The 22,726-nt window shown below is 42.9% G+C and overlaps 1 protein-coding gene across 1 annotated transcript in view; it reads left to right on the plus strand.

Annotated features, from left to right (window-relative positions):
- Positions 1-22,726, plus strand: part of LOC122640182 (two pore calcium channel protein 1B) — a 177,460-nt gene that overhangs the window by 144,568 nt on the left and 10,166 nt on the right. Inside the window, exons 20-21 of the mRNA XM_043833336.1 lie at positions 7,519-7,605; positions 9,744-9,821. Of these exons, the coding sequence (XP_043689271.1) occupies positions 7,519-7,605; positions 9,744-9,821 (165 nt within the window). The remainder of the gene's footprint in view (positions 1-7,518; positions 7,606-9,743; positions 9,822-22,726) is intronic.

Raw genomic sequence — 22,726 nt, forward strand, 5'->3', positions numbered from 1 at the left:
TTGTGGTTCTGCTCAATAGGGGAGGAGATTGGTTTGCACCCTAAGTAGCCTGTCTCTGTAAGTAGATCAAGAACAAACTTCCTTTGGCAAACATTGATCCCTTGCTTGGATCTTGAAACTTCAATCCCCAGAAAATACTTCAATGGACCGAGATCTTTGATCTCAAACTGCCGAGCCAAATAAAGCTTAAGCTTTGAGATTTCAGCTTCACTGTTTCCCGTGACCACAATGTCATCAACATAAACAATGATAGCCGTAATAGTGCTGCCCTTCCTTTGTATAAACAATGTGTGATCAGCCTGACTTTGAGTATATCCATTTTGCAAGAGGGCTTGTCTGAACCTCTCAAACCAATCCTTAGGAGACTGTTTGAGTCCATAGAGAGCCTTCCTAAGACGACACACTTTCCCATTGTCGCCAGGATGCTTGAACCCTGGAGGAGAGTGCATATACACCTCTTCTTCTAGGTCACCATGTAAGAATGCATTCTTTACATCAAGCTGGTACAATGGCCAATTAAGGTTTGCAGCCATTGAGAGAAGTACACGAATGGAGTTATGCTTGGCCACCGGAGCAAAGGTTTCCTGATAGTCAATGCCATACACCTGTGTATAACCCTTGGCAACAAGTTTTGCCTTATACCTCTCCATAATACCATCAGACTTGAATTTGACTGTGAATACCCATCTGCATCCAACAGGGATTCTCCCTTTAGGGAGTTCAACAAGGTCCCAAGTGTGATTCTTCTCAAGAGCCAACATCTCTGTATTCATTGCTTCTCTCCATTGTGGATCTGCCATAGCCTCTGCTACATTCTTGGGAATAGATATGGATATGATAGCTACAGTGAAGGCTGTACCTGTAAGGGAGATAGAATCATAGGAAACAAACTTGGCAATGGGATTAGTACATGCCCAAGTTCCCTTGCGGTAAGCAATGGGAAGATCTAAGTCTGAGGATGCAGAAGTAGAGGGAGGTATACCTGTCTCAGTGGATCGAGGCTCACGATGAGGAGACGAAGAAGGATTTTGGCAGATCTTCTTTATAGGAAGCCATGAAGAAGGATTTCTCCTGTCCTTTGTATACACCAGTAGCTCCCCCTGTTCTTTGTTCACTTGTGCACTAGGAGGCTCCTCCTTAACAACAGTATCCACAGAATTTTTCTTTCCCTTGTCAATCTGAAAAGGGGAAATAGGGACAAGAGAGGAGAAAGGAAATGAAACAAACTCGGGAACCTCTTCACCCTCAACACCACCACCAAGAGATAAACACTCCCCCTGAAGAGGTGACTGAAAATACGGTATGGTTTCAAAGAAATGGACATCTTTGGAGAGAAGCCACCGACAAGTAGGAGGATGATAGCATTTATACCCTTTGGAGGTGGAGGAATACCCAAGAAAGATGCACTTTAGAGCCTTTGGATCCAATTTAGTGCAGGCAGATTTGCTAATATGTACATAGCAAATACAACCAAACACCCTTGGAGGAAGAGAAAAGAAAGAAGACCGTGAGGGTAAGACATCAAGAGGAACCTTAAAGTTCAAGACACTAGACGGCATGTGATTAATAAGAAACACAGCAGTGAGTAGAGCATCAAACCAAAAAGTTTTTGGAACATGCATGGTAAACCAAAGGGATCTAGCCACTTCAAGGAGATGGCGATTTTTTCTTTCAGCCACCCCATTTTGTTGTGGGGTATCAACATAGGCCACCTGATGAATAATGCCATGGTCAGAAAAAAAGGTTTCCAAACCACTATGCAGATACTCCCCACCTTTGTCAGAACGAACAATTTGGATCCGAGTTTGAAATTGGGTATACACTAACTCATAAAAAATTTTAAATGCAACATAGACATCACTCTTGTTTTTCAAAAGGTAAACCCAAGTAACCCGAGAATAGTCATCAATGAATGAAACAAAGTAGCGGAAGCCACGCAAAGAGGTAATAGGGGAAGGCCCCCAAAAATCAATATGGATAAGATGAAAAGGTGAAGTAGATCTATTACCATTAGATGCATAAACTGTTTTACAACTTTTGGCAAATAAACAAGGTTCACAATGAAAAACATGAGTGACAGGAAAAGAAGTAAATAAATGTGGCAACAATTTCCTCATAACAGAAAAAGCAGGGTGCCCCAAACGACGATGCCAAAGAAAAATATCCTCCCGAGTACGTCCACCTTCTTGCCTACAAATATAGGACGAAGCTTGCACAACAGGGGAAGCACCAGTCTCCAAAACATACAAGCCGTTAGTTTCACGACCACTGCCAATCACCCTCCTCGTCACCAAATCCTAAAAAAGACAATGGGTAGGAAAGAAGGTGACAAAGCAGTTCAAAGATTTAGTCAATTGGCTAACTGAAAGAAGGTTAGTGGCAAACTTGGGAACATGAAAGACAGACTTCAAGGGTAAAAGTAGTGTAACCTGGATATCTCCCTTACCAGAAATGGAAGAGAAGGAACAATCAGCAATTTTTACCTTATCTTTCCCAGAACAAACAGAATAGGAATTATACAGCTGAGACCTACCAGTCATATGATCCGTGGCACCTGAGTCAATGACCCAAGGTATGGTGTCGGAGGAGGAAGAGGCCTGTAGTGCAGTGGAAGTAGGAGTAGCAGAGGAACCATCCAGGTGGGCCACAATCTGGCAAAATACAGCAGTGTCTTCTTTGGAAAGAGAGGATGGATCAGATTCAATGACTCCAACATAAGCCTTAGGCCCCTTCTTCCGCTGTCCCTTCAGTCCCCCAGAGGAACCAGAAGGGGGCCTCCCATGGAGATCCCAACAAAAGTCCTTGGTATGCCCAGATTTACCACAATGGTCACATAAGAATCGGCCCTTCGCAGCTCCCTTATCAGCTCCCTTAGCAGCCCCCTTATCAGCTCCCTTAGTGGAGTCCTGAGGGGTGGAAGAAACAAGAGCAGAGCGCTCAACAGTGGGAGTAGTCCCCATGGCACCCCTACGGGTCTCCTCACTCTGTAGATATCCACACACCTCCTCCAGTGAGGGAAGACTTGGTCGGCCAAGGATTTGTACCCTAAGAGGCTCAAAGTTAGAATTAAGGCCGCCAAGGGGAAATAAGACCCTCTCTTTCTCAAACAACTGGTGCACAACCTCATCATCAAGACACAACTGAAGATCTCTATAGTGATCATACTCCTCCCACAGGCCCACAACAAGACTATAGTAGTCAGAGATGCTTCTATCACCCTAGCGCAGGCTAACAATCTATTGGAGAAGTTGGTACACCTTTGTAGAGTCCCCAACCCGATCAAAGATACGGACCACACTGTCCCAAATGTCTTTGGCAGTCTCCTTGCCCATAAACCTTCTTCCAATCTCAGGCTTCATTGAGAAAAGAAGCCAAGCCATCACAAGAGAATTCTCAGTGTCCCATTTGGAGTACCCTTGCTCGGTAGGAAGGGGGGCCTTGATGCTACCATTTATGTACCCCATCTTCCCCCTAAACCGAAGAATCAATTTCATGGATCGGGACCAATCCAAATAGTTGTGGTTCTCAAGCTTGGCAATAGGAAGTTGGATATTGGGGGCTCTCAAAGGAAGAAGGGAGAGATGGAGCTGTTTCCACAAGGGGTAAGGGTGTCTCGACATTTTTCTCACCCATATTTGATCTCAAATCAGCCACTTAAAAGGAGTAAACAGCAGCACTTCAATCAAACAGGTTTGTCTCAAAACAGTAGGCACAAAAACAGGGCAAACAATAGCCAAAAAGGCTAGAAACACTTGTAGATCTTCAAAAAATACTCAAACAGCAGCGGAGTAAAGATGAGTAATGCTCCTTACCCAAAAATGATGCAAATGGACCATAAAAAATGGCCAAACAAGGTTCTATTGAAGAGCAGGTGCCAAACAAGAACTCTAGCTGGCGGAAATTCTGGGCAGAACAGCCAAACCTAGATGCAATGGGAATGAATGGGTGCTTGCAGAAGGTTAAAGAGAAGCAAAGGAGATCAAAGAGGACCCCTAAACGAAACTAGAGTACCAAGAAGCACTCCATTTGGATTCCAAACGAGAGAGAAACAAGCTGGAGAAGATGACCTAACCAGTCCTTCGAACTGCAGCAGAAAACAGGTGAATGAAACCATTCTTCACACTCCAAACTTCCTTCAAACACTTGCAAACAGCAAGATCAATGCTCTGATACCATTTTTAGCTTTTAGAGTGGAAGAAGAAGAAGAGAAGAAACTTCAAGAGAGCAGCCACGGTTTTGGTTTGGTGTGTTATGTCTCAAAACAAGAGACTAACATGCTTATATTGAAAAGAATATATAATTACACACAGGCCCTTGGCCTCATACAAATGACACAAATAATACATAAAAGAGGGGTTATGTACATATATACGGATATACCCCTGATACAGCTATTCTTAACAGCTTGACCGGTGAGGCCAGAGCCTCAGTTGCTTACGAAGGTGATCCTACTGGTGGTGAAATAAAAGTTCCCAAGGGATTGGGGCTCTGATACCAGCCTACCAGGTTGAGAACCAGAAAATTTAGAGAATGATTTGGATTATCAAATATGACAGACGCTGTCACACCCCAGCCCGGCTAATAAGGGCCAAGTGTGACTAGATGTCTCTGACATCCAACCAATCCCCAAGGATCGCAAGTGCAGTACTCCATTTACAAACATATCTCACAAATACAGTAATCAGACGCAGCGGAACAATTTAAATAACAGAGGTAACATCAGTAATAAGAGAAGTCTAAGTGATATTTCATTTATATAAAGGATTTAACTTGTGTTACAGTTATACAGTTCTCAAAAGTACCACAAAGTAAAACTATACAAGAAACTATACTATAACTATACAAAAGTGTTTATAAGCACAAAAGAGTGGGGAGATAGCCTGGACTGTCAGGCCAAGATCAAGAAAATGTGCAATCATCACATGCGCACGAAGCATCGTACACTTCATACTCCAGCGCCGCAACTCCACCACCAGAAGTAACCAAGTCATCTTAAAAATAAGGATATCCACAGGGGTGAGCTCCACTGAGCCCAACAAGGGAAACACACAAGCAAGTGCAAATAGTTCATGATGAATGACCTAGAACTAAGAATGCTTTTAACAACAATACTAAGTCTCATGGGGTATAAGTGCTATTGTAATAGAATGCTAGCCTCGGTCTCGGAAACACATAACCAGACGTCGGTCACCCGAGCGAAACCATTCTACTATGGTAGAAACCCGCCAAGTTTCGGAATGAACACATCGGACCCCAGCAGACCCCCAATAACTAACCCTACTGTTTGTTCCCACAGCGGAGTGTTCACGCTAACATGGGACAGTTAATGGCATTCCGTAATTTACCCTTCGGACCTACCACGGGTTATCCAATACCTCAACCCCTGTTGGTAAGGGTCGTAGCACTGGGTTCATGCCAATCCTAACCATATGCATACTATCATGATGACATATGAATCATAATAGATAATACAGCAATTTTGTCCAACAACATCATCATCATAATAAATTCCAAGAATCAAGTAATAAATGCAAATGCAATATGGAAATGCAACCTAAAATCATGCACATCTAATGCAAAGAAGTTAAAGCTAACAAAAATACATGATCAATGTTATTAATATGATGCATGACATGGCAACCATAACAAACCGAAATTAAATATCACAAACACGCCGAAATTAAAGTCAAAATCCCCTTACCTGCAATGACAATCTAGTCTAGGGCAGTAAAACTCCAGTAATCCAGACAGAAACAGTCAAAGACAGGCTAAAATAGACCTAAAATAACACAAAATGTCATATATTAAGAAGGTCAGGAATGAGCTTAGGTCAAACCCAAGCTAAGGGGCATTTTGGTGCAAAAATATTGGATCGGATTCAGAGGGCAGAAATGGGGTTTTGTTCCAATTGCATGGATCTTCACATGCATGGGTCCAATTTCACTTTTTGGACAATTTTTAAGGTGGCTCAATATAAATTTTAGGTTAATTCCAAAAACCACAATTAATTTGGGGGTTTGGCCAATTATCCCTAATTAGCAACCTAGGGTTTAATTAATTGGACAATTCAGCTGTGAATTGGGTTACTACAAGTAATTCACAGGTCACAGCCACACCTGAACCAATATTTGATTCAATTTAGGGTTAAATCATGGGATTTGGTCAATAAAACCCATCAATTCCAAGCTTTAATGGCTGAATTGGGGTTAGGGCATGGTTAGGGCTGAGAATTAGAGAAGAAGAAGATGGGAAGGGATGAGATTAGGGCTGGTTAGGTACAAAATTCTAATTAGAATCATTTTAGAGAAGTAATTTAAGAATCAGTTTTTGGCTTAAGTAAACAAACAGCCCTTAGTTAAACCACTATATAAACAAACCTATTACTACTATTCACTATTCCTAAAGAGACCAAAATCGTTTCCAGCCCTTAGAAGCTTAGAGAAGAAAGTAGAAAGAAGGAGAAAGGAGGAGAAGAAGAAGGAAATAGAGAGGGCTACCCATGGGACTTTCCTTCTCCACCTGAATTTGGGAAACTGGACTGCAATTTAGTCATCTTGCTGCCTACCATTAGCTGCCTGTAAGTTGAAATCAGAACACAGCTTTATTTATAATGTATGTTGGTAGTACAAAGGCTAACAAATACAGAAAGTAGTACAAGGCTAGGTTCACACATATACGAGATGGCATAGTTATCCTATCCTTAACAATAATACAGGAAGATTGTCGTTGTAGGCATGGGTACATCCATAGTTATCAAGGCAAAGCCTTGGCGTCCAGGCTCCTTGATCACCTAGGTGGGTGCCTTGCGGCCTTGTTGGTGTTGCCTTGATTCTGGACCTCTTCCAACGCCTTGGTCACCTTGCCGCTGTTGCATAAGACTGTCGAATGTTATGTGGACGACCTTGCAGTCAAGAGCCGAGACAAAGAAGATCACCTGCAATACCTCTGAGCGGTTTTCGAAAGGTTACAACAGCACAACCTGAAGGTGAACCCGTTAGGCTCCTTGGTCGCCTAGGTGGGCGCCTTGCTGCCTTCTTCTTGTTGCCTTGATTCTGGACCCTCTCCAACGCTTTGGACGCCAAGGCTTCGCCTTGATAACTATGGGCACATCTAATCATTAAGGGAGATATTGCACTAGTTATCAAAAGGCTATAACCAGAAGGTCTAGTTCCATGACAGTGATATCCATCTCATAAAGGAGAGCTATGTTTCTGTGTAACCAGCGGAATATCTCATTCTCATTGAAGCCAAGGTCGGTCAACTCCCTAGCAGACTTCCTTGCCAAATCTGGGGTGGATAGGCATGATTTGTACATGGGGAGTATCAACTATCAAGTTGTATGAACTGAGCTCAGTTCTTGTTGCTTTTTGTAATGGCTCCACAAAGGGTACATACAGTTGTATAGATAGATACCCTGCTTTTCTGGCCAGTGGCCCAATATATTGGTTATTTCATAACAGAAAAGAACTTTCATTTTATACTGGAAATTACTGACAGTTCCATATTTTACTGTTTCAGGGCTACAAAGAATTGACAGGGACCTCTTGGACTCTTACATACTTCATCAGCTTTTACCTTATAACAGTGATGCTGCTTTTGAATCTGGTGAATTTCTGTCGATCGTCTTTCTCTTCTTCTTGTCTGCTATCTTCCTGTCTTTTTTTTTTTGCTTTTCAGAATCCTGCAGTAGTGTTATGTGAAGCATGAAAGTTTAAGATTGTGAAATTCACACTTCGATTGAAATGTAAATGTGTAGAATTTCTACTCTTAATTCTGTGAGTAATGCTCAAAGCAAATTCTTTTTTTCTGCTAATTTGCTCAATAGATACAACTCCTAGCTAAGCATCCCTTATAAATTCTTTTGTTGATGCAAAAGGGGTTAGGTTGGAACTCTAGGTTGGCCATCAACTCTATTCTTCTTCTACTTATGGTGTCAAATAAGTTCTATGACAGCATGCCATGTTCGTTTCAGTATTGAAACTTTCACTAGGTTATCCTCATTTCTGGGGTTCATTGGGATTCTAATAATTAGTGGCTGGGTGGTAAGCGTTTATAATCAGGGGAATGAGTCAAGTGGTCATAAATGGTGTGTTTTTCTACTAATTTTGTTTTCCATTGAAATGAGGGGCCTGGGATGTTCAAATTTATCGGTTTACTGCCCATGGGTTTAGGAAGGTATCTGCCTAGTGTTCCAGTGATTACTTGTTAAACGCCAAAGCCTGTGGCTCCAAGACACTCCGATGACCTTGTTGCAGGAATATTTCACAAGGGGGTTCATCACTTCCTACCATTGCTGCTGTTTTTCTGACCTTGGTCTCTGAAATATTGTTGGCCTAGTGCAGAGTTCTTTCTTGTTTGTGGTGTTATTGAAACACCAGTACTTTTGTCTGCATTTTTCTTTCTCACTACTGCAGTTGCTTCTTGATTAATACCAACTACCAAGTCATCTATGTTCTGGCCATGACAGGGAGGCCTGCTCTTTCTTATTCGTTAGGAAGTGCTCAAGGTTTTTCAACATATTCAGATTTTCTAACTGTTAACTCTCTGTCTCTCTCTCTCTCTCTCTCTGTATGTGTGTGTGTGAAAACTGAAAAAAAAACCGGAGGAAAAGTGACAGATTTCTATTAGACAGTTTCTTCTTCCCTATCAAGCGTGCAACAGTCAATGCTTGTTCATTCTAATGTAACAATACATATGGTTATTCACATGAGTTCATAGTTGTCAAGGCGTTGCCTAGGCGTCCAGGTGCCATGGTCGCCTTGAATTTTTTTCCCTCATCAGCGCCTTGGGTCTCCTAGACGCCGTGACAACTATGCATGAGTTAAAGATGGTGCCCATCAAGGTTGGCACATGTGGACGTGGAGTTTACCTCATGCAAATTTTGAACTCCCAACAGTTTTTTTTTTTTTTTTATATATAAAAATTACACTGAGATAGATAGAAAATGAAAATCATGCCATAGATTATATGTATGGTCTAAATCCACATAAACCTAACACAAAGACAAAACCCCACAGCATACTACATTAAACACCGATTACAGCCCCATGAGATGACCACAAGAAGCCCAACTAACCACCAATAACTCAGCACTCAAAACTCAAGAACAAAACATAACCAGTGAAACCACATCACTTTCATGATTAAGACGTGTAGTTATAATCTAAAGTTCCGAGAGAAGGAATGAAAAAACTCGCTTAACTACTTTAGTAATTCCATCCCACATTTGTCTAACTGAAAAGAATAGGATCAGTCTTTAGCTGAACAATGAACAGAATTCAATCCCCATGTCACGATTGCAAATGTCAATTCTGCTGATGTATATTCAAGAAAAAGTGGTGGAGAAATTCAACTAATTACACTGTTTATCTGTGTCATTGATGGAGTACACTATTGTTTTAAAAACCTAATAAAAGAAAATTTTAAAAGATATTCCAGTGCCCATATTGGAATTATTATCCCAGTTTCTAACTTTCTATACATTATTGTTGAAAACCCACCAAACCTGTTCTATCTTGTAATGGTCCTTGTGATGGTCTTAGAGTTACAATCAACACAGCATGCAAGAAAATGTTTGCAATGAAAGCATGAATGTTCTTCCTGTATGTATATTTATTTTGCTGTATAGTGCAATTTTGTGAACATGTTCTTGTTAAAATGCAGATTTCATTGAATTCACTCATTCCATTTGATTTCTTATAAACGACGACAGTAAACCTTCTCTTTTCTCATCTTATTTTCAGGTCGTAGCTTTTGTTTTGGAGGCATTTTTTGCAGAAATGGAACTTGAAACCAGAAATGAATCTGAACAAGATGGCAAGGTTTGTACCATATGATGAACTTAAGCAGCAGTACAGCACCATTTGACAGAGAATGGCAGTAACCACTATAAATGAGTCAAGCCCTTTCCATTGGTGTGAAAATCCTTAAGAATAATGCTTTATTGTGAATATCATGTGTTGTTATTCATTGAGTGAATTTTTCTGATCATCGACTGCAATATCAGAAAAGTAATACTTCATTTCTTCCACAATGATTGTTCATTTTCACTAATTTCACTGTTGTAATAGGCACTTGGAGCTCAAATCAAGCAAAACCAGCCAAGTGCAAAGTTACCGCCTAATTTTTGGTGGATTCTCGGTTTCACCAAGCACCGCCACCACCGCCGGAGGACTTCCCTCTCTCTCGCCTTGCCTCCGGCGGCCTTCTCTATCTCCCGTGACTCCCTCTTAAGTTGCCTCCCCTTTCTCTCGCCTCTTGTGACTTCCTTTCACTCTTCCGCCCTTTCTCACCCTTGGTGGTGAGTTATCTCCCACCAAGGGGTCGTGCACCTGATATGGTTTAAATCCTTTATTTTTTGGGATTTGTTTATGCTTTTCTTTGGGATCCTCTCTTGGTGTTTTTTTTTTTTTTTTTTTGTGAATAAAAAATTCATTACCAAAACCCCGAATGGAGGGTGAAAAGGGGGGGATACACAGGGAGGAAGAGAGCAGGGGAACTATACAAGCCACAAGGCCTAGGGGGCCTGGCTAGGAGAACGAAAGAGAGAAGAATCTAAGCCCCAGGTAACAACAATGTGCCTGTTCCTTGGGGAATCTAAAAGAGAGCCATGGGGAAGCATATGAAGTCCAGAGCTGACATCGAAGAAGATGGCTTTCCAAATCAGGTCAAGGGACAGGGAGTTGGAAGTCCATCTACGAAGATTCCACTACACCTAGATATGAGAGATAACAACCCCAAACACAAGCTTGCCAGCAGTATCACAAATAGAGCTACCAGAAAAGGACATATCAAGCCATAGCCACTCCTGGCCTAAGGGAAGGAGGCGCCTACAACAGGGCCAAATGAACTGTAAAGCTTTTTTTCAAATAGAGGAGGCTAGGGGGCAAGAAAAAAAAAAAGGTGATCGACGTCCTCAATATAGTTCCAACAAAGGATACAAGAGGGGAGATAGGGATGTAGCGGAGGAGGAAAGATTTGGTAGGGAGGTAAAGGGGTTAAGGGTTCTCCAAGCATTAAAAGAGTGTCTAGAGATGTGGCCTTTGAACCAAACAAGATTATGCCAGGGCAGAAGTGCCATGAGGTCTAACAAAATCCCAAGCAAAGAGGGAGCTAAAAATACCATTGTGGGAGGGGAGCCAGAGAACTTTGTCTGAAACTTTGTCTGAATGAGAGGGATAGGGGGGGTGGGGGGGAGAGGCCCAGACTTGAGAGAGACCGGGGGAGAAAGGGAAAGGGAGGGGACTAGGAGCCATGGGAGATTATTGATGAGAGAGGGGCAGATTTGGGGATACCAGTTAGAGTAGACCCCTCGGGTACCTAAGATATTGTAAAGTACTCCAGAGGGATGCCAAGGATCAAGCCAAAGGGAGGTGGAGGTACCATCAACGATCACAGGTGGCACTAAGGGCTAAGGGACGGAGGAGAAGGATTTTGCGCCAGACCCAGGAGGAGTCTGCAGGCTGGGGGACAATCCAAATGGAATCATTTTTGAGGAGGTAGGAGTAGACCCAATTAACCCAAATTGAGTCCCGCTTAGTGGAGATTTTCTAGATTAGCTTGAGAAGGCCTGCAATATTGTAATCGTGGATTCGACGGATGCCAAGACCTCCTTCAAATTTGGGGCGGCAGATTGCTGCCCAGCTAATCGGATGGAGGAATTTGGAGGACTGTTGGCCTTTTCAAAGGAAAGCATAGAAGAGAGATTTCATAGCTTTGATTGTGGATTTTGGAAGCCCATAGATACCACACCAGTAGATGTAAGAGGATTGGAGGACGGATTTGATCAGAACAATCACCCAGCTAATCTCCGGGTGTTGATCTGTTGATTTGGGTATTTTGTTCGACCAACAACTATTGGTGATTCCGATATCTCCACCGCCTAACCTGGACATGAAGGAGCAACTCAGCGTGGCTTCCTTCCGTTCCCTACTAGTGCCATTAAATTAAATGGGAGCAATTATCTCATGTGGTCGAGATCTTGCTTTTTGTCTGTTGGTTCCCATTGTCTTTCTGGTTACATCACAGGAACTGTTACTATGTCTACTGATGCTGGTCATAAATGGATATCAAATTTTCTTGTGATGTCTTACCTTATCAACTCTATGGATCATGACGTTGCTAGCGGTTATCTTCTTCTCGACGCTGCTGCCAAGATTTGGAAGACAGCCAAGGACACTTATTCTCAGGTCGGTAATACTGCCTAGTGCTATGAACTCCGTCAGAACTCTGAAGATACATGCCACAAAGCAGCAAAAATTAACCCTCTCCCATTATTGTTCTAAACTGCGTGGCATGTGGCAACAACTAGATTTTGATGGGTCATTTACTGCCATTTGTGATGTTGATGCAATTGCGTTCAAGAAGTGGGAAGAAGACCTTCGAGTATTTGATTTTCTTACCGGGCTGAACATGGAGTACGACCAAATTCGAGCTAATGTCTTAAATCGTGATCCCTTCCCAACTCTTGAACAGACATGCGGTGGTGCAATCAGAGGAGAGCCGTCACACTGCAATGGTGCTCCCAATTTCCCAGGAGCATTCTGCTCTCTTCACCAGCCCACAACAGCCTGTTAGGTTTTAGAGTAAAAAGAGAAGAAAGAAGAAAAGCTCTAAGAGAGACAAAGTTCTAACACGATTTGGTGTAATCTGTTATCTCTCTCAACTAGAGACAAACAGCCTTATATTGAAAAGAATATTTAATTACACTCAGGCCCTTAGCCAAATACAAATAACACATAGAATACATAAAAAGGGGTTTATGTACAAGTATACCCCTAAAACAACTATTCTTAACACTCCCCCTCAAGCTGGGTGGTATATGTCATACATACCCAGCTTGTCTAACATAAAACTGAAGTGATGAGAACTAAGTCCTTTGGTGAATATGTCTGCCACTTGTTCATTTGTCTTCACAAAAGGAGTACAAATAGTCTTAGACTCTATCTTCTCCTTGATAAAGTGTTCATCAACCTCAACATGCTTTGTTCGGTCATGTTGAACCGGATTGTGAGCAATACTGATGGCTGCCTTGTTATCGCAGTATAGACTCATAGGCTCAGTTGTCTCAAACTCCAATTCTTGAACAAGTTTCTTCAACCACAAGATTTCACACACACCATGGGCCATGGCTCTAAACTCTGCTTCAGCACTTGACCTTGCTACCACAGGTTGCTTCTTACTTCTCCAACTAAGTTTCCCCCAACAAAAGTACAGTATCCAGAAGTGGACCTTCTATCCGAAATAGACCCGGCCCAATCAGCATCTGTATAAACTTCGATTCTTAAGTGATCATTCCTAGAGAAGAGAAGTCCCTTTCCAGGACATGACTCCAGGTACCTGAGGATCCTATAAACTGCATCAAGATGTCCCATCTTGGGTGCATGCATAAACTGACTCACCACTCCAACAGCAAAAGTTATGTCAGGTCTGGTGAGGGAAAGATAGATTAGCTTGCCTACTAATCTCTGGTATTTTTCAGCATCCACAAAAGGTTCGCCACAATCTTCCCCCAGTCTGTGGTTCTGCTCAATAGGGGAGGAGATTGGTTTGCACCCTAAGTAGCCTGTCTTTGTAAGTAGATCAAGAACAAACTTCCTTTGGCAAACATTGATCTCTTGCTTGGACCTTGAAGCTTCAATCTCCAAAAAATACTTCAATGGACCGAGATCTTTGATCTCAAACTGCCGAGCCAAATAAAGCTTAAGTTTTGAGATTTCAGCTTCACTATTTCCCGTGACCACAATGTCATCAACATAAACAATGAGAGTTGTAGTAGTACTGCCCTTCCTTTGCATAAACAATGTGTGATCAGCTTAACTTTGAGTATACCCATTTTGTTGTAGGGCTTGTCTAAACCTCTCAAACCAAGCCTTAAGAGACTATTTGAGTCCATAAAGAGCCATCCTAAGACGACAAACTTTCCCATTGTCACCAGTAAGCTTGAACCCAGGAGGATGATGCATATACACCTCTTCTTCTATGTCACCATGTAAGAATGCATTCTTCACATCAAGTTGGTACAATGGCCAATCAAGATTTGCAGCCACTGAGAGAAGTACACGGATGGAGTTGTGCTTGGCCACTGGAGCAAAGGTCTCCTAATAGTCAATGCCATACACCTGTGTATAACCCTTAGCGACCAGTCTTGCCTTATACCTCTCCACAGTACCATCAGACTTGAACTTGACCGTGAAAACCCATCTGCATCCAATAGGGGTCCTCCCTTTAGGAAGCTCAACAAGGTCCCAAGTGTGATTCTTCTCCAGAGCCAACATCTCTGTGTTCATTGCTTCTCTCCATTTTGGATCTACCATAGCTTCTGCTACATTCTTGGGAATAGATATGGAAGAGATAGCCACAGAAAAGGCTATACCTGTAAGGGAGATAGAATCATAGGAAACAAACTTGGCAATGGGATTAGTACATGCCCTAATGCCCTTGCGGTGGGCAATAGGAAGATCTAAGTCTAAGAATATAGAAGTAGAAGAAGGTATACCTGTCTCGATGGATGGAAGTTCAGGATGAGGAGACGAAGAACGGTTTTGGCAGGTCTTCTTTATAGGAAGCCATGAAGCAGGATTTCTTCTGTCTTTCGTATACAGCAGTGGCTCCCCCTGTTCTCTATTCACCTGTGCACTGGGAGACTCCCCCTCAATAACATTATCCACAGGAGGCTCCCCCTCAACAACAGTATCCACAGAACTTTTCTTTCCCTTGTCAATCTGAAAAGGAGAAATAGAAACAGGGGAGAAAAGAGGAACTGAAACAAACTCTGGAACCTCTTCACCCTCTACACCACCTCGAGATGAACACTCCCCCTGAAGAGGTGACTGAAAATAAGGAATAGTTTCAAAGAAATGGACATCTTTGGAGAGAAGCCACCGACGTGTAGGGGGATGATAACACTTATAACCTTTGGATGTAGAGGAATACCCAAAAAAGATGCACTTTAAAGCCTTAGGATCCAATTTAGTGCAGGCAGATTTGCTAATATGGACATAGCAAATACACCCAAACACCCTTGGTGGAAGAGAGAAGGAAGAAGAACAGGGAGGTAAGACCTCAAGTGGAACTTTGAAGTTCAAGACACTAGATGGCATGTGATTAATAAGAAAGACAGCAATGAGGAGGGCATCAAACCAAAAGGTTTTTGGAACATGCATGGTAAACCGAAGCGACCTAGCTACTTCAAGAAGATGGCGATTTTTTCTTTCAGCCACCCCATTTTGTTATGGGGTTTCAACACAGGCCACCTGATGAATAATGCCATGGTCAGAAAAAAAGGTTTCCAAACCACTATACATATACTCCCCACCTTTGTCAGAACGAACAATTTGGATCCGGGTTTGAAATTGGGTATACACTAACTCATAAAAATTTGAAAATGCAACATGGACATCACTTTTGTGTTTCAACAAGTACACCCAAGTAACCCGAGAATAATCATCAATAAAAGACACAAAGTAGCGGAAGCCACGCAAAGAGGTAACAGGGGAAGGCCCCCAAACATCAGTATGGATAAGATGAAAAGGTGAAGTAGATCTATTACCATTGGATGTATAAACTGTTTTACAACTTTTGGCAAATAAACAAGGTTCACAAGGAAAAACATGAGAGACAGGAAAGGAGGTAAATAAGTGAGGTAACTGTTTCCTCATAACAGAAAAAGAAGGGTGTCTCAACCGACGGTGCCAAAGCAAAATATCCTCTTGAGTACGTCCACCTTCTTGCCCACAAACATAGGATTGAGGTTGTACAGCAGGGGAAGAACCAGGCTCCAAAACATATAACCCATTAGCTTCATGACCACTGCCAATCACCTTCCTCGTCACCAAATCCTGAAAAAGACAATGGGTAGGAAAGAAGGTGATAAAGCAGTTCAAAGATTTAGTCAATTGGCTAACGGAAAGAAGGTTAGTAGCAACGTTGGGAACATGAAAAACAGACTTCAAGGGTAAGCAAGGTGTAACTTGGATATCTCCCTTACCAGAGATGGAAGAGAATGAACCATCAGCAATTTTTACCTTATCTTCCCAGAACAAACAGAGTAGGAATTATACAGCTGAGACCTACCAGTCATATGATCCATGGCGCTCGAGTCAATAACCCAAGGTGTGGTGCCGGAGGAGGAAGAGGCCTGTAGTGCAGTAGAAGTAGGAGCAGCAGGTGAACCATCCAGGTGGGCTATAACCCGGCGAAAGGCAGCAATGTCAGCTTGGGAAAGGGAGGAGGAATCAGCTTCAATGACCCCAACATGAGCCTTAGGCCCCTTCTTCTGCTGTCCCTTCAGTCCCCCAGAGGAACCAGGAGGGGGCTTCCCATGGAGATCCCAACAAAAGTCCTTCGTATGGCCAGATTTACCACAATGGTCACATAAGAATCGGCTCTTCGAAGATCCCTTAGCAGCCCCCTTATCAGCTCCCTTAGGGGAGTCCTGAGAGGTGGAAGAAACCAGAGCAGATCGCTCAACAGTGGGATTGGTACTAGTCCCCATGGCACCCCTACGGGTTTCCTTACTCTGTAGATATCCACACACCTCCTCTAGTGAGGGAAGACTAGGTCGGCCAAGGATTTGTACCCTTAGAGGCTCAAATTCAGGATTCAGGCCACCAAGAAGAAATAGTACCCTCTCCTTCTCAAACAACCTATGTACCTTGACTTCATCATCAGGACACAGCTGAAGATCTCTTTAGTGATCATACTCCTCCCACAGGCCCACAACAAGACAATAGTACTCAGAGATGCTTCTATCACCCTGGCGTAGGCTAACAATCTGTTGGAGAAGTTAGTACACCTTTGTAGAGTCTCCAACACGATCAAAGATACAGGTTACACTATCCCAAATGTCTTTGGCAGTCTCCTTACCCATAAACCTCCGTCCAATCTCAGGCTTCATTGAGAAAAGAAGCCAAGCCATCACAAGAGAGTTCTCAGTGTCCCATTTGGAATACCCTTGGTCGGTAGGAAGAGGGGCCTTGATGCTGCCATTTATGTACCCCATCTTTCCCCTACACCTAAGGATCAGTTTCATGGATCGGGACCAATCTAGGTAGTTGGTATTGTCCAACTTGACAATGGGAAGCTGCACATTTGGGTGCTCATATGAAGGGACAGAGGGTGATGCAGCAATTTGGTCTGCAGACAAAGGCAAGGCTGTTTCCACATTTTTGTCACCCATATTTACCTTAAATCAAATACTTAGTAAGTCCAAACAACTGTATTCCAACCACAACAACTGCTCCTTGAACACAGCAGTAAAAAAGAGGCAAAAACAGAGACCAGAAAACTGAAAAAGGCTTGTAAAACCTCAACAAAGCAGCAAACAGCAGCGGAGCAACAAGGGCAAGTCTTCCTTACCCAAAAACGATGCTGTATGGCCCAAAGAATGTAGCAGACAAAGCTCTATCGAAGAGCTGGATCACTTCAAGAACTCTGACTGGCGGAAATGGTTGCAGAATGTGTCTGGCCGAAACTCAGATTCTGTCTTCTGATGCTGCCAGTAGACTTGAGATGATCAAATGGCAAGAAAGGGGACTTCCAAACGAAGCTAGAGCATTTGGTTGCTCTCTATTTGGTTGTCAAACAAGGAAGAAACAGCTTGGTGAAGATACCCTAAGGTTTCCTTCGCAAACCAGCAAGAACAAGGAGATGGAGGTTAACTCTAGCCTTCCACGCAACCTTCAAACACCTTCAAACTCCAAGATCAAATTGCTCTGATACCATGTTAGGTTTTAGAGTAAAAAGAGAAGAAAGAAGAAAAGCTCCAAGAGAGACAAAGTTCAAACACGATTTGGTGTAATCTGTTATCTCTCTCAACTAGAGACAAACAGCCTTATATTGAAAAGAATATTTAATTACACTCAGGCCCTTAGCCAAATACAAATAACACATAGAATACATAAAAAGGGGTTTATGTACAAGTATACCCCTGAAACAACTATTCTTAACACAGCCATCTTATGGGGGTCCACCTTGCTCTACGGGTGATCGTTCCACTGTTGATGGCCCCTCGGTGAAGTGTGATTTTTATGGGAAGGAACGACACATCAAAGAAAAATGCTGGAAGTTACAATGGCGCCCCAATGATACATGGGGACGTGGACAGGGTCGTTTTTCTATAGCCAGGGCCAACCATACTCCATCTGAGGACACCACATCGATCAACCACTTTCTCAAGAGGAATTTCAGCATCTTCGTCATCTCATGATCAGGCTGGACACCACCTCTTCATCCGCTCCTTCTACTGTCTTGGTTATTTCATTGCCAAGAGCCTCAGCTTTATCCACTTCTACCCCGTCAGGTATTTCGTTTGGTGGCCAATGTGCCTCGGTCATGTCCACTTCTTGGATAATTGATTCAGGCACCACTAACCATATGACAGGTTCTTCTTCTCAATTCCTTCGGTATTTTCCTTTATCTGGTAACAATAAAGTCTGTGTTGCTGATGGTTCCCTTTCTTCTGTTTATGGGAAGGGCAACATTAAGTGTACTCCTCTTTCTCTTTCTTTTGTCTTACATGTTCCTAAATTTTCCACCAATTTGTTGTCCATAAGTAGTTTGACTTGTGATTTACATTGCACAGTGACTTTTTTCCTTACTCATTTTTTTTGGGTACATAAATATGTATTACCTTACCCCAGGGGGGGACAGGAAGAAAAGAATATACAAGGGAAAAGGGGGGAGGGGGAGAAACAACAACCAACCTACGCAGAGGTGGTAAGAAAAAGAGAGGCCAGATCAAGGCCCCAGTAGTCTGCAGTGTGCCTGTTCCTAGGGGTGTGCCTGTTCCTAGGGGTGTCCCTGACAGCGCGAAGATGGGCACGGCTGAGCTTGGAAGAGACTTCAAAGGAGATGGCTTTCCAAATCAGATCGAAGGATCGAGAGTTGGAAGTCCATCTCCTAAGGTTACACTCCATCCAAATTTGGTGAATAGCAGCTCCAAAGACCTGCTTTCCGATGGTGTCACAAATCGAGGTCCCAGAGAAGGACTTAGCGACCCAAAGCCATTCTCTGTCAAAGGGGAGAGGTCTCCTATTTCGGTGCCAGATGGAGGAAAGGGCTTTTTGCCCGATGGTAGAGCTGAAAGGGCAGTCAAAGAAGAGGTGGGGGATGTTCTCAATACCATTCCAGCATAGGGAGCAAGCAGGGGAAACATGGATGTGACGGTGAATAAGAAAGGCTTGGGTTGGAAGGCAAAGGCGGAAGGCTCTCTAGGAGGTAAGGCTATGGCGGGGAATGTGGCCTTTGAACTAGACAAGGTTGTGCCAGGGGACAGAGGGGGCGGAGGGGCGGATAAAGTTCCAGGCTGAGGAAGTGTTGAAGAGGCCATTGGGAGAGGGCAACCACAAGAGTCTGTCATCATGGGGGGGGGAGGGGAGGGGAGGGGGGGAGAGCAGGCCAGATCCGAGCGACTATAGAGGGATTGAGGAAAGGGGGGGGGGGACCAGGAACCAGAGGAAATGAGACTGGAAAGGGGGGCAATTTTTGGAAGACCAAAGGAGTATATAGACCTGGGACCGAGGACGCAGAAGAGGATACCAAGGGGGTGCCAAGGATCAAGCCAGAGGGAGGTGGAGGAGCCACGAGCAATGGAGGAAGAGATCCCACGGAGGGCTAGGGGGCGGAGGGCAAGGATCTTTCTCCAAATCCAGGAGGCATCAGAGGGGGTGGAGATAGTCCATAAGGAGTCGGACTTGAGAAGGTGAGAGTAGACCCAGTTAACCCAGATGGAATTATGGCGAGTAGAGATTTTCCAGATCAACTTGAGAATACCAGCAGTATTGGAATCTTTGATGCGCCGTATCCCAAGACCTCCCTCGGATTTTGGCAGGCAGATGGACTTCCAGGTGACAGGGTGGAGGAACCTGAAGGCATCGGCCCCTTTCCAGAGGAAAGCACAGAAGAGGTGCTCCATCTCCTGGGTAGTGGCTTTGGGTAAGCCAAAGATCCCACACCAATAGATGTAAGAAGCTTGGAGGACAGAGCAAATACAAACAAGGCGGCCTGCATAGGAAAGGAGTTTGCTTTTCCAGAGCTAGAGGCGCTTGCGGATGTTGTCCAGCATAGGAGTGCAGTGGTGCTTGGAAAGCCGGGCCGGAATGAGGGGAAGACCAAGGTATTTGACTGGGAGGGAGCCCAAGGAGAAGCCAGTCAGGTGCAAAAGGGAGTCTCTCTCCTGATCAGGAATACCAGAGAGGAAGATTTTGGATTTGAGGAGATTGATGCGGAGGCCGGAGAGGGTCTCAAGGACACGGGAGGGCAGCCGGTTATTAAGCTATGCAGCAGAAAGGACTGCATCACCCCAAAACCGAGGAAGGACTGCCATAGTAAACATAAGGGATCTGGCAACTTCCAAGAGGTGTCAATTCTTTCTTTCCGCGACATCATTCTGAGCTGGAGTGTCGACACAAGAAGTCTGGTGGATGATCCCATTATCAGACAGATAAGATTGAAATGAACCCTTCATATATACCTTCCCATTATCGGACCTCAAAATCTTCACCTTGGCATCAAACTGAGTCTGAACCATTTTATGAAATAACTGGAAGTAGGATGAGACATCACTCTTCTGATGCATAAGGTAAACCCATGTAGTACGACTAAAGCAATCAATGAAAGTAACAAACCAACGAAGCCAGAAGTAGAAAAGCAACAGATTGGGCCCTACACATCAGAATGAATGTGTCCCTCCAGGTTCCTCCACCCTGTCTCCCTACTCATTGTATTGCCCAAGACTTGAAAACGGGTCGTACGATTAGCAGTGGTAAGGTAATTGGTGGTCTTTACATCCTAGATAGCTCTTCATCAGTTCCATCAGCTTTGGTTTCACGTTCTGACTCATCTAATTCTGCCTTGGCTGAACTACATAGATGGCATCAATGTTTGGGCCATCCTCTTAGAATCTTATCTACTTTATTAGCCAGTTTAGTTAAAAGTTGTAATGCAAACAATTTCTCTTGTGATGCTTGCATTTTTGCAAAACAGACTTTAGCTATTTTATCCAGTTTCAGAAAGTAAAAGTTTAATTCCATTTGGTTTGATTCATTCTAATGTGTAGGGTCCAACCTGTTGCTGTTCTACTTCTGGCTTCGTTGGTTTGTTACTTTCATTGATTGCTTTAGTCGTACTACATGGGTTTACCTTATGCATCAGAAGAGTGATGTCTCATCCTACTTCCAGTTATTTCATAAAATGGTTGAAATTTGGTCGATAATGGGAAGGTATAGGTTTGATGCCAAGGTGATAAGATTTTGAGGTCCGATAATGGGAAGGTATATATGAAGGGTTCATTTCAATCTTATCTGTCTGATAATGGGATCATCCACCAGACTTCCTGTGTCGACACTCCAGCTCAGAATGGTGTCGCGGAAAGAAAGAATCGGCACCTCTTGGAAGTTGCCAAATCCCTTATGTTTACTCTAGCAGTCTCTCCTCGGTTTTGGGGTGATGCAGTCCTTTCTGCTGCATAACCGGCTGCCCTCACGTGTCCTTGACGCTCACTGCCCTCTGGAGGTCTTATTGGGCTCCTTTTATTTTATTGTACCCCTGAAGGTGTTTGGTTGTGTGGTTTTTCCTAGAAATCACCATGTTAGTGGGAAATTTGATCCCAAGGGACTTAGCTGCATTTTCTTGGGATACTTTGCCATAGTTTGAGAACTTGCGAGATCTCGCCGAGTTTCTCTGTTTTTCGAAATCCCGAGACAAGACTGCCTACGAGTCTCAAAATGTCAATATCTCGCTGAGATCTCGGATCTCGGTCGAGATCTTGGTTTGACATAGGAAAATGCCCATCTAGGTCCTTTATATGAGTGTCAGATCTCGAGATCTTGCTGAAAAATCTTGGTATACAGACACCTATCTATGCCAGGAACCAAGACAGACAAGACAGACGAGTTAGCATACGAGTTGTAAAAAGTGCAACAACTCTACCGAGATCTTGCCGAGTTCTCGAGAATCTCGATCCAAACTCTTTTGACGATCTCGAGATCTTGTGGAAAATCTTGTATAAAGACACTATCTATGCAACATGTATCACACTTATTTAGGCCGAAAGACCTTATTTATGCCTAAATAAGCAATACCCTATTATTATTTTATTTCATTTACTTAAGATATTATTCATAATAAGCAATACCCTTAGTTAAAATAAAATTCAAAAGGAAAAAATCGGAGTCAATTTTCAACTTTTAATGTTGGGTTTTCAAATCTAAAATTCCATAAATCTTAATATAAAACATTGCTAAAAGCTAAAACTAAAATATTCATTGTTTGATGTCCAAAATATATTTTCATTGAGTGAAAGCAATTAAGTTTGACATATAAATTTTCAATCTTTTGGAAAATTTGAATTTGATTTTTAACTATTATTATTGGATTCAAATAGGGGGCTATTTGCTTATTTATGAATAATATCTTAAGTAAATGAAATACAAATACAAAAGCATTTATTTAAATGATATTAGGCATAAATTGCCTAAATAAGTGTGTTTGTCTTGTGTCTGTCCTGGTTTCTAGCATAAGTAAGTGTCTATCCTGCTTTCCCACTAAGTGAAACTCCTATTTGGACTTTGTTTTTGCAAAATCTGAGTGCCAATGTGTTTAGATGGCCTAAAATAGGTTGAATACCAAGTTTTAGACCTAAACTAAGTCTAAAACCCACCGAGATGAGGCTTCGAGTCGAGAAAAAAAAAAGTGCACCAACTCGGCGAGATCTCGACTCGACTCA

Source organism: Telopea speciosissima, chromosome 9 (genome assembly GCF_018873765.1).
Source record: "Telopea speciosissima isolate NSW1024214 ecotype Mountain lineage chromosome 9, Tspe_v1, whole genome shotgun sequence".
Taxonomy (NCBI): domain Eukaryota; kingdom Viridiplantae; phylum Streptophyta; class Magnoliopsida; order Proteales; family Proteaceae; genus Telopea; species Telopea speciosissima.